Source organism: Colletotrichum fioriniae (genome assembly GCF_027942845.1).
Source record: "Colletotrichum fioriniae strain IMI 355084 chromosome Unknown scaffold_10, whole genome shotgun sequence".
In the NCBI taxonomy this organism is placed as follows: Eukaryota; Fungi; Ascomycota; class Sordariomycetes; order Glomerellales; family Glomerellaceae; genus Colletotrichum; species Colletotrichum fioriniae.
In genome coordinates this window covers 689,054-705,565 of record NW_027076846.1, presented here as the reverse complement: position 1 = coordinate 705,565, position 16,512 = coordinate 689,054, and the positions used below count along the sequence as shown (strand labels likewise).

The following is a 16,512-nucleotide window of genomic DNA, read 5'->3' as shown; positions in this document are numbered from 1 at the left end:
TCATTAGTGCGGGTGGTCTGCTGCATCTCAAGATGATTTCCTGGGCTCAAGAGCACGGCGAGATCATCCGCGTCGTTCTTGGACCTAACACTGAGTACGTTATCAATTCCGATCGCGCTTGTGCAGCAATCTTCCAAAAGAACGCCGCAGTCTCATCTGAACGACCCGCCTGGCTTGTCGGTCAGAAATACATCACCAACTATGAGAGTATGGATCTTTTGGATGCCAGCAACCCCCGATGGAAGGTAAGATCATCTCGACTCTCGCGCTGACGGCACGGTCATCATTTGCTAATAGACACAAAATCACAGTTGCAACGAAAGATAGCACTTCAGAATCTTACCAGCGTTCAGCGAGCTCAAGACGGTTTGCCATTTCTATATCACGAAACGCTGAAGTTCTTGTATCAAGTCTCGCAAGACCCAAATGCTGGTACAGAGGAACAAACCAATCTGTGGGACAGCATCGGGCGCTACGTTTACAGCACTTTCACATCCCAGCTCTACGGCCTTGAGGTAATAGTTCAAAAGAATAATATAACGAGTAGCTCCAAATAACGCCGATTTTTCACAATTTTAGGTCACAACCTCCGATAGTCCAGCAAGCAAGTACATCTTTGGTAGGTCTATGCCCACTCCTCACCTATGTCTGTGGATACATGGATAAACGCTAACCAGAAATCCTTTCAGAAAGTGCTATTGATGAGATAACATGTAAGGCTAGCACCGATAATCCTCCACTTCACAATCGCTTATATGTGTGACACGAAGCGACAATTTCTGGCTTCTACATCGCCGACGTCTTTACCGCGCTCGATTACCTACCATTGGCTTTGAAGCCTTGGGCTAAGAATGGCATCAAAAGACATAAATCTGATGTTGAATTTGTCGAGAAACGATTAAACGTAAGACTAGAACTACCCTTCAGAATCTCAAAGTCCAAGTCTTTGGCGCTAATGAACCGGTCAGTATGCTAGGCAGCTTGTTAGCTCGGGATCAGCCCCCGATTCCTTCATGACGCGCGTTCTCACGAGCACAGATAAATCTGGCGCGACTGATAGCGAATCCGCTTACGTCGCTTTGAAGCTGATCGCAGCTGCATCGGATACTGTGAGTAATTGCATGTTGATTGGGCTTAGTCACTTCAAGGTCTTGTCTCTCTAATCATCACTAGAGTCGAGTCAGCACATGGGTGTTTCTCGAGCAGATGATGATGAATCCTCACATCCAACTGCACGCTCGAAAGCTGATAGGTATGCATCTCGCCAGGACAGAGAAGCCCATATGCTCCAATCTCGAAGCTATTGTGGCATGACTAACGATGTGGGATAGATGGTACTGTGGGAGACCGCCTGCCAGTATGGGAAGACATTGATCGGATACCTTACGTCCGATATATCATGAAAGAGACGTGGCGCATGCGTCCACCTGTCGGCAACGCTCTTGCCCATCGCATTACCGCCGACATTACGTACGAGAACTATGTGATCCCAGCAGGAGCCACTGTTCGACCGAATATTTGGTACATCAATTCCTTCGCGTCTCTGTCAATCACAGTAGCATAGCACACATCACATACTAGAAGTGTCTCAAGACTAACTCCCTCTCACAGGGCAATTGGCCGAGACCCTAAGCGACATGAAGACCCAGACACATTTAAGCCGGAACGCTGGGAAGGTGACGAGTTGTCGGTAAGTCACCCTGTTTTGACATTGTTCCTGCGATGTCTAGACTTTTGTACTATTCCTGACGTACCTATCTAGACCCAACAGTCCGCGAATCTGCCTGACGCTTCCCAAAGAGACCACTTTGCTTTCGGTGTTGGACGCCGCTTCTGTAAGTGCCTACATCCGTCAACCCGAGTCGAGCTTGAATCTCACAGCATGTTGTAGGCCCAGGTGTCCCAGTTGCCGAGAGATCCTTTGCTGTGGCAATTATGCGGGCACTGTGGGCTTTTGACATCAGTGTCCGCCCCGGAAGCCCAATGCCGTTAAATCCAGATGTGTACATGGATAAGGAGCTCCCAGGAGTCCCAGGACGCAGGCTACCGCTGAGCCTGAAGGTCAGAGAAGACAGAAAGGCTTTAATTGAAAAAGCTTGGAAGAGAGAATTGGCCGAGTGGCAGGTACATGTAGGTGACAGCCTTTTGTTTTTATCACACATGTTGAAAGCTTCACTGACAGTGTCTTGACGGAAGGGCAATATGGATCTAGACCCACTAGAGGACGTACTCCGCGCGCAAAAATGACCTGAGATGCGTCATATATGGCCTAAGACCTGTAGAAGAGTCCGAAGCTGAGAATTTTCTTCCTCTTAGATGGAAAGGGTAAATGGTCAAAAAATGCTGGAACAGAGGGTGGCATGATTAACTTGTGCAAGATAACAAGAAGACGTAACGAGTTCAAAGACAAGTGCTGGCGGGGTGACAAATCGAACTCAATGCAGTCATTTTTGCCTCAACAGAAGTTATCGAGCTGCTTTAGTGCCTACTTGTAACATGAGAGGTATGGGAAATTATCAGGTCACACAGTCAGTTGACACAACTGAAGCGAGCATCGGGAGCCACAATTGGAGTCCTGGAGTAATTCGGTACATGTATCGAGAAATTCGCTAAGAAACCCCCTACATATGCTTGATGTGTGTTTTGGACCAATACACGATAACTTGGATGATAGAGAAGCCTCGAAATTGACCGAGGGTTCACGCTCGTGATGCATGATGTGGGCTTCAACAATCACGAGTACAGGGTAATAGCGACCTGACTGTCGAAAAGATTATCTAAGGGCCAGCTTGCACGTTCTATTACACCCACCAATCATTGATACAAAACTTGATATACGGCACTTGGAGTTGTTTCTGGCTGTACTGCAATGCTAATTCAAAAGTCGGGTATGAAGGCGCTAACGAGTTATCGCACACCCATCTCACTTATTTGGGAATGATAGCTTCTTGCTATGATACAGCGGCAGATTTTGGTAACAATTGATGTCTGAGCAACATATAGGTCTCCTGTTTTAGACTACTAGTGCCCAACACAGTTGTAGTAATCCCAGTGTCAAGACCCTTGCGATGGACCATCTGAGGTCTACGACATTTGAATCAGGATTGATACCTTTTCACGAGGAGTTTCATGAAGCATTGAGGACAGGCACCATAGAATGATTCAAGTAAGGGGATGATCTGATGGTCTCGTCCTGTACTAAGGTTCCCACTTTCACTTTCAAGACGACACTGACTTCGGTGGCCCACCTGCACCGGGAGGCGGCCCAGGAGCCTTGCCAATGTCCTCCTTGTTTCGGGTGAGAAACGCAAGTGGCAACATGGGTGCCCATACAGCAATGTTGTCTGGTGAAGCTGGCTCGCGCTGAGGTGGGTTGTTGCAATTCACCAAATCCCCGTCCGCATAATGCTCCAGTACGAACGCATCAGTATCGAACCAGTAGTCAAAAATCTGACTTCCAAGAAGATGTCTGCCTATGCCCCAAACGAGTGACCATCCTCTTTTGGCTAAAAAATTGTGACCCTTCAACTCGCTATCAAAGTCATCGACCTCGAAACTGCAATGGTTCGCGGTGCATCCCGTGATATCCCCTGCAGAAACGAAAAAGTTCTGAAAACACATATTAATAAGCGACCGTATTTAAAAAAAAAAGGGGGTTATGGGACTTACGTGATGGTCAACGTACTCTTCACCTTTATCGAGGTGCATGAATGTCATGATATCTTTCCCGTTCTGTGGATTGAAGAGAGAATCGGTCGCTGTGAGCGTGAGAGTGTCGAAGTACCATTGGCGGACCTTCTCAAAGTCTGCATGGTTTACTTCATAACCATAGTGTCCCAATTTGTGGATGTCACTCGGTCCGTCATCGAAGCGTTGGAACTCTCCTTTGCGAGACTTTGTGTCCCACGTGTTGTAAGTCAACTTCTTGGGCACCTCGTCTTTGGCGATCTTGCGTTCTCGGTGGCCCCAGTGAAGGTGAACCAAGCCTCCAGCAGGGTCACTCAGCGTGACCTTGTCGCCTCCTATTACATGATCGGCCTTTGAAATGGGAGACGCACCGGGCAATTGAGCGGCAGCTTGGAGGTCGTCATAGGTGTCAACACTCCAGCCGCCGCCGAGAAAAGCCGGCCTCCCATTTTCGGACTTCTCGGAGATGTAGCAAATAGGGCTTTCACCGAAACCGCGATACCAGATCTTGTCCGACTTTTTTTCCACTTTGATGAGGCCAAAGTCGGTCAAGAAATCGTCTGTCTTTTCGATATCAGCATGTGTATACCAGACATACATAAGGCTCTTTAGACGAATTCGCGTGGCAGCTGAAGAAGCCATGTTATAACTGGGTATGGAGTGGTATGGAGTGGACTAGAAACACAGGTGTGATATTGGAGTCAAATTGATGATAATGTTGGAGTGCAAAAGTACACATTGATAATGTATAATTAAATGATTTCATAAATCCTAGGACGCAATGACGGAGAACATAAGAAGCGAGCGCCGAGGTCAGAAGAATGATGAAGCAATGGTTCGGCTGGTCTGGGCCTTAGACGTGCGCGGCGGTGTCGGTCTCATGTTCCGTAGAGCCCGGATCTCGCTGTATCCATCGCCGCGACTCTCCGAGAGCACAATTTTGGAGCCTAACCGTTTCGAGTTATGTGAAGTTCCGAAACAGTAAGCCGACATGGAGAGTCTTACGACTTTCCTTCAAAAGCTGTAAGGCTTTCTCTATCTATTCTACTTGATCATTCGAAAAGGTCAGAGCTGGTCAAAACCTATTAGCTCAGAAAGCCTGCCAGAATAACCCGCCATCCAGCATGTCATTTGAACGTCTGATTCGGTTCGTCGATGACGAGGGAAGGACATCATACGGCGATTTGGATAAGGTTCTAGCGGCCAAAGAAATTATTGGGATTCAAGTCAACGTTGTTGTGGGGAGCTTAAAATACGGCTTCACGAAGACGAATGAGAGTCGCACCGTCAAAAAGGTTAGTGTTTCAAATTCCGGCTGAGGATGGAGGGTCTAATATTGTGTTAGTTGCTCAATCCGGTACCCGACGCACCCTCAGTACTATGTGTTGGTCTCAATTATAAGCTTCACTCCAATGAAACAAACGTACAAATAGCCCCCAATGGTTGTTTCTAAGACTGTAAGAGTCGCTGACATGTCAGGAAAGTTCGTCATTCCGACCAAACCCGTCATTTTCATGACCCCAGCTGAGAGACTAGCTGGGCCACTCGACGATATCATTGCTCACGAGGATGCGCAATTTATGCTGGACTACGAAGGGGAGCTAGCCTTTGTCTTGTCCAAAGACGCAAAGGATGTGAAGGAAGAGGATGCCCTCGACTATGTTCTAGGGTATACTGTCAGCAACGATGTTTCCGCAAGAAGCTTGGTTCCTGTGGAAATCTCTGGAAATCAGATGGGCTATTCGAAGTCCTTTGATACTTTCGGCCCCATCGGCCCTTGCATCACGTCGGCAAGGCTAATTCCCGACCCTCAAACACTGCACATGGTGACAAAGGTCAACGGCGGAAAGAGGCAGGACACTCAGACTGCTGAAATGATCTTTGGCGTTAAAAAGCTGATCGCTTATGCGTCAAAGAACCGTACCCTGAAGCAAGGGACAGTCGTCATGACTGGCACACCCAATGGTGTCGGCTGGTTTTCCAATGGCTTGCTTACTCATGGAGACATAGTTGACGTTGAGATCAGCGAAATTGGATCTATTTCCAACAAGGTTGTGTTCAAGTAAATCATCGCATGATGTAAAGTAGTCTAGAGAACCCATAATAGGAGTCAACCTAGACTTGAATTTGATTCAGGTTTGTTTTGCACATTATTCGTTGGCATAATTCAATAAAGTGTACAAACAACCTTGTGTTAATAGGCCTTCAAGGGTCGATCACTCAATTTGGACTGCCATTCAAAGTTACATGCAGTCTTTCGAAACTACCGAGGAAGGCATGTCGTAACTACAGTCGAGGCTTTTAAGTCCCAGTTCTCCTACAGCTGCTCAGTCCGACTATGGCTTCAATTCAACTATGACCGTAGAGCAGACACAAACAAGTCATCACCTCAGTTGAAACTGCAAATAGGGTTTTTGCCTTCAGAGAATGGGCTCCGTGAGAACATCTGCTGAGTTGATTGATGTACATTCATGGATGGCTTCGTAGTGGGGGCGGCACAACACAACGCGCCGTTATCAAGTTTGAATCATCGAAGGTTCGGCCTTTCGGCGCCGAATTAGTGGGGCATGGCCAACCCCGGAACCCAGGTGGGGGCAAGGTGACATTCGGAGCTCGGGGCATAGACGCCGGAAAGCAGTGAAGCTCGGAGAGCAGACCGCGAAGCAGGAGAGGGCCATTTTCATCTTGAGTAAGCAAACAAAAGTCACGAGCGATGTTGTTTTCTTGCTATCCACTCGGATCGTTCCAAAATAGTCCCAAGATAAGACCATGGTGATCCACGACGCGACGGACCGAGAAGCTTCGTTGTAACCATTCACTGCAGCTATGCCTGGGCAAGGTGGATGCTGATGCTCGCATTCTTTCGGACTCGGGGTTCTCGGAACGCGGAAAATGAATCCTAGTACGCCCAGCTACCAGGGGCTTCTTTTCCAAGGCGACGTGAGTTTCGGGTTGGGAATGAAGGCGAATGCCGCAGGGCTACAGAAGTAAAGCTTGAGTATTCACAGCAATTGGTGCACAGATGATCAATCACTCGTTGAAATAAATGAGAGCAACGTGATGGCTGATGTTTGCTGTGGAACTGGGTGGCGTAGCGGCGGTCTCACAATAATTCAGGCTAGTCTCGGCCGTGGTTCACCGAGGTTCCGTTGCGTTGCTGTGAATTTAAACGAATGATGTCATCGCAACAGACTGAATTGAAATTCAAAGCAGTCGCGAAAAATCACTCAGGCATGTTGACAATGGCTGCCCTGTAAATCTAGAGCCCCAGACCTTGCGTCGCCATGTTATCACCCACTAACTTCCCAACGGTCCGCTCTTGCAGACGTCAACTTTAACTTTAATCTTAATAACCTTACAGGGCAAATGTTAAGTGGCTCGCATTGCACATCATGCGACACCAAATATTGGGCCAATCTCATTCGTTTGTAGAGCAATGATAAAAGTTACCCATATCACGGGAAATGCTTTCGTGCCAGAGAAGCATGGCAATTGAAATAGCCAGGCTAAGTTATTGGCTGACTGTTGGAGCTTGGAAAGACCATTGATGAAGAGCATCAAAGCCTGGTAGTGTATACAGGCCCTTGAGCGCACGGCTTCTATCGCCTAACATACGTGCTAGGTACTCAAACCTTTGTCATCTCCATTATTTCTTTTATGAATTCCCCAATTACCTCGTTGATGTTCCTGTCGCCAGGAGGCAACATTTGAGTTCCGAACGCGCCCGCAACGCCCCTTTCCCGATTGACGAACCAAGCCATCCCAGGCATTGCCCCCCAACTCAGAGTATTTCGAGGCAGAAGGGGAGTATCATCGAGGGTGACAAGTCCACCCATGCCGAATGATAGCTTACCAAGGGTTTTCTCGCCTCCAGTGAGATTTTCGTGCATGAACTAAGTCACAACCGCTTAGTTGGTACGTGTACTCTATATGAAGGCTCTTTGGCGGAGAGAATGAGTCGGGGTTGTCACTTACTGGCATGTTCATCAACCCCAGAGCTTGAGGACCGGTCTTGGAAAACTGTGGCGTGAACATGACGTCCACCGAGCTACGTTTCAAGATAGTCGGAGTGTCTTTCAATAAATCCGCCAGGATCTTGATATGATCTCCGACACTGGTAACAATCCCGATCCCGCCGGCATCAGTCACGGCATCTGCCGGATACCACGGAGCTGTCGGGACTAGATTTCCATCCGGAGTCCTCATGGCCGTATCCATCAGCTTTGCTTTGATTTCTGGACGAGAATCGGGATGAAACGTCGTGTGTCGCATTCCTAGAGGATCAAGGATGTTCTTCTGCATATATTCCCCTAGCGTTGTGTTGTTAAGTCGCTCGATAACCACACCTGCCCAATCTAGGCCACCGCCATATGCCCAGCTCTCGCCCGGCTCAAAGATCAACGGGGTAGAGAAAGCCTTGATGACATTGCCACAGAACGAGAGTGGGCCCTCTCCTCTGGATTTCCGCCAGTTCATCAACAACGGGGTTCGCCCGTCGTACACTATACCGCTTTGGTGAGTCAAGAGGTGTCGTAAAGTGATCTTGTTCGTGGCCGGCGTCAGGACAAGGCTGCCATCTGCCCCATCTGAAAGGATGTCGGGGTTTTTGAGTTCTGGTAGAAGTGTCTCAACCTCGTCATCTAGAGCAATTTGTCCTCGCTCGACAACGTGCAGTGCAGCTACCGTGGTCAGAAGCTTCGTCCACGAGAAGGCCCAGTAGGTGGTGTCTTCGTCGGGCACAGTATCGCTGTCGAACTTGACGCGTCCAGCGCCTTTGCTGTAGATCGTGTCACCTGGCGATATTCAGTAATTAGCCTCCCAGTAACTCCGTGACACAGATTGATGATTCGCTATGGTTCTGGGGACATGATGACCGTACCAGCTTTGTCGACAGCCGCCGCAAAAACGCCAAATACATCATTTGCCTTATTGGCAGTACGGGCAGTGAGGATGTTGTCTAATGTCGTCATCTTGAGTGTAGGAAGTACGTGCGATGCGGCAGTTCCGGTTTTGATCACAATGGTCAACGCCACCCCCTCCTAGTCATGCCACCTCCCCTTTTATATTTTGGCTTTGGAGAGGGTAGACCCAGCATAGGCAGTGATCGTGGGGCCCCACAATCGGACTCAACGGACGACGTCCAATTGTCCGAAGTATTATTGTCCGAGGTGTCATTGCCCGGCGGGCAATGAGACCGCAGCCCATCCCAATTTTGGATACACAAACCGGCTGCAAAGGCTTTCGGGCTCCGACATGCCCAGATTATCAAAACGCGCGGCTATGGTGGGTTGGTTGCTTGACCCCTGGATGTCCAATGATAAGGAACCTGGGTTATCTCCAAGCTATCTTGGCTTGCGAACCCCCCTCTCCCCGGCCCTGCTTAGTGATAGGATTGGAGCGATTGGCTCTACTCTGAGATAAATCGCATTTGCTCTTCACCTCCAGCTTTATCTAGCGATATGCGGATTCTTGCTTCTCAATTAGCCTACGATCTCAGCATTTCGATTCGTGGGAGAATCAAACCAAATAAAAAATGCCACCGTTTGACCACGAACCTGAGGAGATGGATGAAACTATTGTGATTCCCCAACAATCTGACGTAGGGTCAGGTCCATCTGCCCAGAATAACGCTACGCGATCGTGTTTACTCTGCCGTAAGTCCAACCTGACATGGAATGTGGTGACCTAGCTTGAATGTCTGCATCTCTGGTATTACTTATCATCTCTGACTTCATGGACACCAATAGGTAGGAGAAAAGTTAGGTGTGACAAGAAGAAGCCTTGTGACGGCTGCTCCAAAGCTGGCGTGGAATGCGTTTATCCTATGGGCCGCGCAAGCAGACGACAAGGTACTCCTGACCCAGAGCTGACCAACCGTCTGAAAAGGCTCGAGGATGTAGTCAGGAGGCTTGGATCGTATCTTGGAGAGGAAGGCATACAACAGGCTCTCCACAACGCCGCTTCACAATCGGCAAATGGGTGTCAGCAATCTGCACCCCCTTCAAGCTCTGATATCAACAATATTTCCATAACTACACCGCCTTTGTCTCTGGGACAACATCAACAAGAAGACGTTCGTCATATATCGTCAAGCCCGGAATCTGGGAGGCTCGTGAGGGAGGAAGGGAAAAGTCGATATATCAATGGATCTTTCTGGGCGTCTTTGGGCATTGAGGTAGATTGCATAAGGCCTCCTCCCATCATTTACCTTCTATGAAATATCCGTATTCAAGAAACTGACAGATTCCAGCTCGGGAGCGACGATGGAACAGCAGATGATCCAGGGTATGATGCCGATTTCGAATCTCCCGAGTCTCGTTTCGGAGCCGACTTCAACCCTGTTTTTGGCAACAGCGCCAACTCACCAGTGGACCCACGAACACTGCATCCAACATTTTCATCGCATCGCTCGGCGATGTGGTCCTTATACAAGGAAAATGTCCATCCGGTTGTCAACTTATTTCACCTTGCATCCTTAGAACCTTTCTTCCACGAATCATCTGAGATGACATTTGACATTCCCAGTAGCACGGAGCTCGCCATGTTTTGCATATACTTCGGGGCTATCACCAGTATAGACGATGAAGACTGCCAAGTTTTATTCGACGAAGACCGTGGGCACCTCTTAGCGAAGTATAGGCTTGGTGTTGAGAAGTCTCTCGCCAGGTCCAACTTCATGGAGACGGACGACCGCATGGTTTTAGAGGCTCTATGCGCTTTTCTCATTATTCTACGCCGACATAACGCAAGGTTGTCTTGGAAACTATCCGGGCTCGCGATAAGGTTGTCCCAGTCCTTAGGAATCCATCGTGATGGTGGTTTACTTCGTCTTCCTTTCTTCGAGGCCGAGATGAGGCGGAGACTTGCGTGGCAGCTGTGCAACATTGACGCCCCAGCTTCAGAAGACTACGCTTGTGACCCATCCATGTGAGACCAAACAATTCTATACCCCCATCTCGACGGGAGCGAATACTGACTGGACGCGTACGCAGACTCGAAATGAGTAGCTTCGATGCCGGGACACCCATCAACATCAATGATTGCGACCTAAAGCCCAGCTTAATCGACAGGCCACACGAAATCCAAGGCTTTACCGAAAGCTCATTTCTCCGGGCGCATGTTGAGATTACACGCCTCTGGCGTTACGTCTTTGATTCTCGGCGACCCCTTAGCCTAGGAGAGAAACCGTTGGAACGCATGACAGAGGTAGAAAAAGATCAATGGCTTAAGGACTGTCGTGAACGCCTCAAGCGTGATCATCTGAAGTGTTTATCACTTTGTGAACCAATGCAATGGGTAAACTTGCTACTTTTTCTTTTCGAGACCCCTTTTTCTGCTTTGTTGTGCCGCATATCTCCCTCCAATATTGACTTGAATCTCTCCAGGTCACAGCGTTATACGTGCGACTTATGCTTCTAGAACTGAAGCTCAATGTCTTCAAGCCTTTGCAAAACACCGCGAGATTCAATGCTACTAGGCGAAGAGAGCTATTTATCTGCTCTCTCGAATGCATAGAGACGTCCTACAGGCTTCAGAACGACCGCCGCAGCGAGAAATGGGCATGGTTCTTCAAGTCATACTCCCAGTGGCATGCCCTGGCCTTTGTTCTACATGAATTACGGGAACGAAGAGCTGGAAAGGATGCCGGGAAGGCCTGGCGAGCGGCGGAACGTATGATGGCATCCAGATGGGAGACGCCGTGCGAAAATTACAGAGGCGGGCACCAGTGGAACACAATCTTGCGCATGTGGGAGACGGCGCGGGCTGAGAGTCGTAAAGTGACACGGTCTCCACAACAAGACATGGAGATTGCTCTAGGAGACCGCCTCCGGACTACGACTAACGTAGACCGAATGTCTCGTAAAGACTCCTTGATAACGACGGCATCATCTGACCTAGCAAATGCGATGTCAGAATCAAGCGGTACGCAGTACCCAGTCGGAAATCATCAGGAATACACCTCTTCTGGAGGACGGTCATTCCCGAAACGAGCTGGGTTCTCTATGTCGGCAATGGAAGACTCTCCGGAAGACAGGTACAGCAACGTCTTCAGTGAAGAGACACTAGTGATACCGGGGGTAGATGACTGGACGCAAGGCTTCGAGATTGAATTAGAGTTATGAGTAATATGGGGGGAATTACTGCAACGTCCTTATGATCAGACTGGAATATCTAAGTAATGACCGTGCCGCCGCAAAGACCTCAATCCCCAACCTAGAATAGTGAAAATGGAAGGAGCGAGATTCAATCCCAAGAAGACTGTTAGGTTTCTGTGATGAGATCAATGTCGGAGTCGTCGGCGTTATGGCCCCGACTTCGTTCGGACAAGACGCGCGAAGGTGTCCTGCCTTGTCAACAGTTGACCAACGGGACTAAAATTGCCCTCGGGCTGACTCGGACAGATTTCGCGAACACCGCCTGTCAAAAATAGTGCAAGACACGTCACCAATCAGCTCGACACGATACCACCTCACGAAAATGAGAAGCCAGGATCTTGACGATAAGCACCAAAGGATGAAGAATATCGGCATACCTTTAGTACCCTTGGGTAATAGGTGATAGGTTACTTCGGGAATGCAAGACACGAGTCGACAAGATAAGAAATCACAAATAAAAAGGATTGTACAGACGATAGAGCCATAAATCACGATCAACGGTTTACTCTAAGTGGTTCCGTGTTCTGGTGTGCCGGAAAGCAATACATCAGTCAGCTTTTCTCTCCAAGTCTCAAAGTCAAACCTTATGAAACCGTTCAACTATGGATATCTTGAAGAAAACGGAAGACACCATAGGCTTCGAAATGAAGCAGGAACCTCGTGACTCTTTTGAGCGGGGTACCGCGGTCGCGTTTGGATCTCCCGATATCGAACAGCTGCCAGAGTTTCGGCAACGGTTCAATTTCTGGTCAGCCGTTGCTATGGGGGTTTGCATTGCTGGAACTGTGAGTCAACCAAAGCAATAGAATCAAACCTACAACTTCCTCGACCCTTCATTCAGCAACACTAATGCGTTCGGCGTCAAAGTGGGAGGGCATAGGATCGGTTATCCTGCAGGGATTCAGCCTAGGAGGCGCCCCGACAGTCTTTTGGGGATACATACTTGCAGCGGTCGGCTTCACATGTGTCTCTGCGTCCTTGGCAGAATTGGCGAGGTAGAGCTTCTGGAATCAGATGGATCCCTCTACCCGAAAGCTTCTAACACCTCAAATGTAGCATCTGGCCAACAGCGGGCGCCCAGTATTACTGGACAGCAAGACTGTGCTCAGAAAAGTGGCGTCCCCTTGTAGTGAGTGGATGTTCTTCCAAGACTTCGTTTCCACCCCACCTTCATTGACTCTAACTCATAAACTCACCTGCAGTCATATTATGTCGTTTGGGCAAGTCTATGTGGGCTTCTTCTTTCCGCGGTGTCTGTAGCCGTGGGTGTTGTGCAACAGATTCAAGCCGCAGTCATGTTGCAGAACCCTGACTACGTGGCCCAGCGTTGGCATTTGCCTTGCGTAAGTTCTACCAGGGATTGCGAATTCCTCTATAATCTATTGCCAGACATTGCAAAATATCCAAGACTAACTTGATTTGTAGATGTATTGGACGCTTTTCACCATTCATCTGATGATCAACATATTTGGCGTCAAACTCTTCACTTCCATCAACTTTGGGGGTACCGAGAATCATTTTTCTCCCTTTACCCTCGACCTGTGCTAACAGGCCGCAGCCGCAATCATACACATATCATTCCTCTTCGTCACCATGATTGTTCTACTCGTCACGACCGAGGACAAGAACAGCGCTGAGAGCGTCTTCTTGGAGTTTCAGAACACTTCGGGCTGGCCAACCAACGGGATCGCCTTCTGGATTGGCCTAATCACGGCATGCGCTGGATTTGGCGGCATCCACTCTGTCGTCATGTTCAGCCAGGAGACCAAAGACGCAGCAAAGAATATTCCGCGGGCGAGTGAGTTGTCTTGAGACGATGCTGACTACAAGGTGTCGACAAACATGCTAATGACTCTTAGTTCTATGCTCTTTGGTCATCAACGCGCTGCTGTGCCTGCCCTGGGTGCTCGCACTGCTCTTCTGTACCGGCAGCTTGGACCGCCTGTTGCAGTCACCTGTCAGCTTCGTCAGTCCGATGGCACAGATTTACCTGAACTCAACAGAAAGTATCTCCGCAGCGGTATTTCTACAGATTATGACCTTCACCGTTGGCGCCGGAGCAAGTATGAACCTCGTTGGCTCAGCGGGACGCGCCATCCACTCGGCCGCCCGCGATGGCGCTTTACCCCTGATGCTATCCAAGATTCATCCAAAATGGAACGTTCCCGTACGGGCGCTCTTCGTGACATACGTCGCCTTATGTCTCATCTGCCTGATCTACATATGGAATACTACGGCATTCTTCGCCTTTCTATCGGCCTTTCTCATCCTACAGATGGTGTCGTATATCATTCCAATCGGGCTATTGATGTACCACTCCATTGGCAAGGAGTTTGAGCTTGGGCCTTGGCAGATGGGCCCTCTCCGTGTCGTCATTCACACAATCTCAGTGGCATGGTGCCTCCTGTTGATCGTCTTCCCGTCGTTCCCGACTACACTGCCAGTAACGGCGGCGAACATGAATTACTCGAGTGTCATTGTCGCCGGCATTTTTGCGCTAGCGACAGCTCTTTACTTTTCTTATGCCCGAGGACGATTCACAGGACTCACACTGGAACCTTTGGTAGGCGTCAGTGTCGGCGAGAAATGAAGTCCCAACCCCACATCTTTGGTCTAAGTGGGCTTCGGCGTCCATGATGGAAGCCGCTCCATAAGGTCTGTCGCAATAAGATATTCAATGTGAACAACCATATAGTCAACTTATCCTCAGATTCCTCAATTTAAGACTCATTTGACCTGAGCCGTTCAAAATATTGAAGTTCGCATGTCTGTATATTTTACTCACATAGGCTTGGAACGGCAACAGTCAACCCCAAAAGAACACTCTTCGCAGGGCCCCTTGATAAGAGCTCTGAAAGTCGAAGACTCCTGGTCATCATTGCATAGCTAATAATAATTGACATGGGATAATTGAGATGTCGGTATGAAATCTGAATGCCTCATGCAGTCTTTGCGAAATCTAGTCTAACCGTCATTGACATGCTGATCAATTCAGGAACCCAATCGTTCTACCAGTAAACGCCTTCTTTTGGCAATAGTGGAATTGCCAAGTCTTCCAGTGTTCCTCCTTTTCCGCTGAGGACATCCTCTTTGACTGTGTCATACCATTCGTCTACCACAGCCTGAGCATCAAAATCTCTGACCCGTGGGAATCGCTTCAAAGCCCACTCCTTTGGGTTAGCTTCAATAGTTGCCCAATCGACCTTATGCAAGGCATCTCTATGCACAATTGCGTTCGCATGAAACTTATTGGCCCGGTGATACCTGATTCTCTGGGCAATCTCAAGAGCCAACTGGACGTTACCATTAGATTTCCCGAGGCAGGCGGCAACCGTCACGGCGTCTTCAATGGCCTGGGATCCACCCTGCCCGGAGGTTGGAAGATGGGCATGGGCGGCGTCGCCGATGAGGATGATGCGACCGCTCTTAGACGTCCACTTCTTGATATGAGGCCGGTAGACGAGCTTGAAATCAATCAAGCATTCAGGCGGAGTACATTCCAACAAAGCCTTGCACTCGGGCGCGAAGGGGGCGATGAAGGGGTCGATTTTGGATTTCGGCACGCTATGCGACCAAGATTCCTCGACGTCGTCGTTGTCCGGGTGCATCATAACCCAGGCGACCTCCTTCCCGCCATTCCAAGAATACGCGAGAATACTGAGGTTGTCATAGGCCCATGCTTTAATGATGTCTTCGTCATTGCGAAAGAAGTCCTTGAGATCGGGATGGGTCAGAGCCTTCTCGCTCGCGGTGAAGTAGGACCTGAAAATCGCCCATCCACTCTTCTCTCCCTCATTTTGGAGGCCGAGGACGGCTTTGCGCGCGAATGATCGGCTTCCATCAGCTGCAATGATGCAGTCAGCCCAAAGGGTTTTTCCATCTTCGAAAGTGACGCTAGCCCGGTTGTCTTCTTCGGACTCCTTATACTCAGTAATCGACTGGCCTAGCTCAATTTGAACCCCAAGACGGCGAGCGTACACCATGAAAATCCCATGTTGTTTGCCCCGGTGAGCCGCAAAGGTCCTTGTTCGATCCTCATCTTTCATGAACCACGGTACAGGGTAGAGGAGCTTGCCATCATACTTGTACATCTCGAGCACATCAGACTCGCAGCCGATGGACAAGATCTCCTGCCCCACTTTACCTTCGTCCCATCTGGAGATGACAAGACCCCCGTTGACAAAGAAGTCGATGATATCTGACACCAGTTAGACTGCTCCCTCGATGCAGAGCTAGAGCGCGCAGGTGTGAATGTGGAAAAAGCGAACTCACCTCCGCGGGTATTTGAGTCGGCGTAGCGCTCAATAAGAGTGACTTTCATGCCACGCAGACGACACTCGATTGCTGCAGAGAGACCCCCGAAGCCGGCACCAACAACTATTACCTCGAGAGGCGCCATGATGGTGATGCAATTACGTTGGAAGCTGAACTTGGAGATAGGTTAGGAGGTTTGGAGAAGTCTGGATGAGACAAATGGTTGACAAAATGAATGGAGAAAGATCTATGAACTTGGTTTCCGTCGGCCGCTGAAAAGACGATTTAACATGATTCCCTACCCGCAAAGGCTTGTGAGCATGTGCAATAGTTTACTGACTTACCGCGAACGGAGTTCCGAGAGGATGGGCCAGGCACATTGTCGCTCACAAATCTCCGTAGCTCCGAGTCAATT

General features: G+C 49.1%; 4 protein-coding genes across 4 annotated transcripts; 2 read left to right on the top strand and 2 right to left on the bottom strand.

Annotated features, from left to right (window-relative positions):
• Nucleotides 1-3,219: 3,219 nt before the first annotated feature.
• Nucleotides 3,220-4,329, bottom strand: N0V96_008241 (uncharacterized protein; the record flags this gene model as incomplete). Its single annotated transcript, XM_065758267.1, has 2 exons — nt 3,220-3,363; nt 3,670-4,329. The coding sequence occupies 2 exons, from the start codon at nt 4,327-4,329 to the stop codon at nt 3,220-3,222; spliced, it is 804 nt and encodes a 267-aa protein (XP_065613022.1).
• A 797-nt stretch (nt 4,330-5,126) lies between these two features.
• N0V96_008240 (uncharacterized protein) lies at nt 5,127-5,753 on the top strand (the record flags this gene model as incomplete). The annotated part of the gene is made up of 1 exon (XM_053192796.2): nt 5,127-5,753. The coding sequence occupies one exon, from the start codon at nt 5,127-5,129 to the stop codon at nt 5,751-5,753; it is 627 nt and encodes a 208-aa protein (XP_053049736.2).
• Nucleotides 5,754-13,436: 7,683 nt separating this feature from the next.
• On the top strand, nt 13,437-14,433 carry N0V96_008239 (uncharacterized protein; the record flags this gene model as incomplete). Its single annotated transcript, XM_053192797.1, has 2 exons — nt 13,437-13,641; nt 13,703-14,433. 2 exons carry the CDS (start codon nt 13,437-13,439, stop codon nt 14,431-14,433), a joined length of 936 nt encoding a protein of 311 aa, XP_053049737.1.
• A 418-nt stretch (nt 14,434-14,851) lies between these two features.
• Nucleotides 14,852-16,242, bottom strand: N0V96_008238 (uncharacterized protein; the record flags this gene model as incomplete). The annotated part of the gene is made up of 2 exons (XM_065758266.1): nt 14,852-16,041; nt 16,116-16,242. 2 exons carry the CDS (start codon nt 16,240-16,242, stop codon nt 14,852-14,854), a joined length of 1,317 nt encoding a protein of 438 aa, XP_065613021.1.
• Between the last annotated feature and the right edge of the window lie 270 nt (nt 16,243-16,512).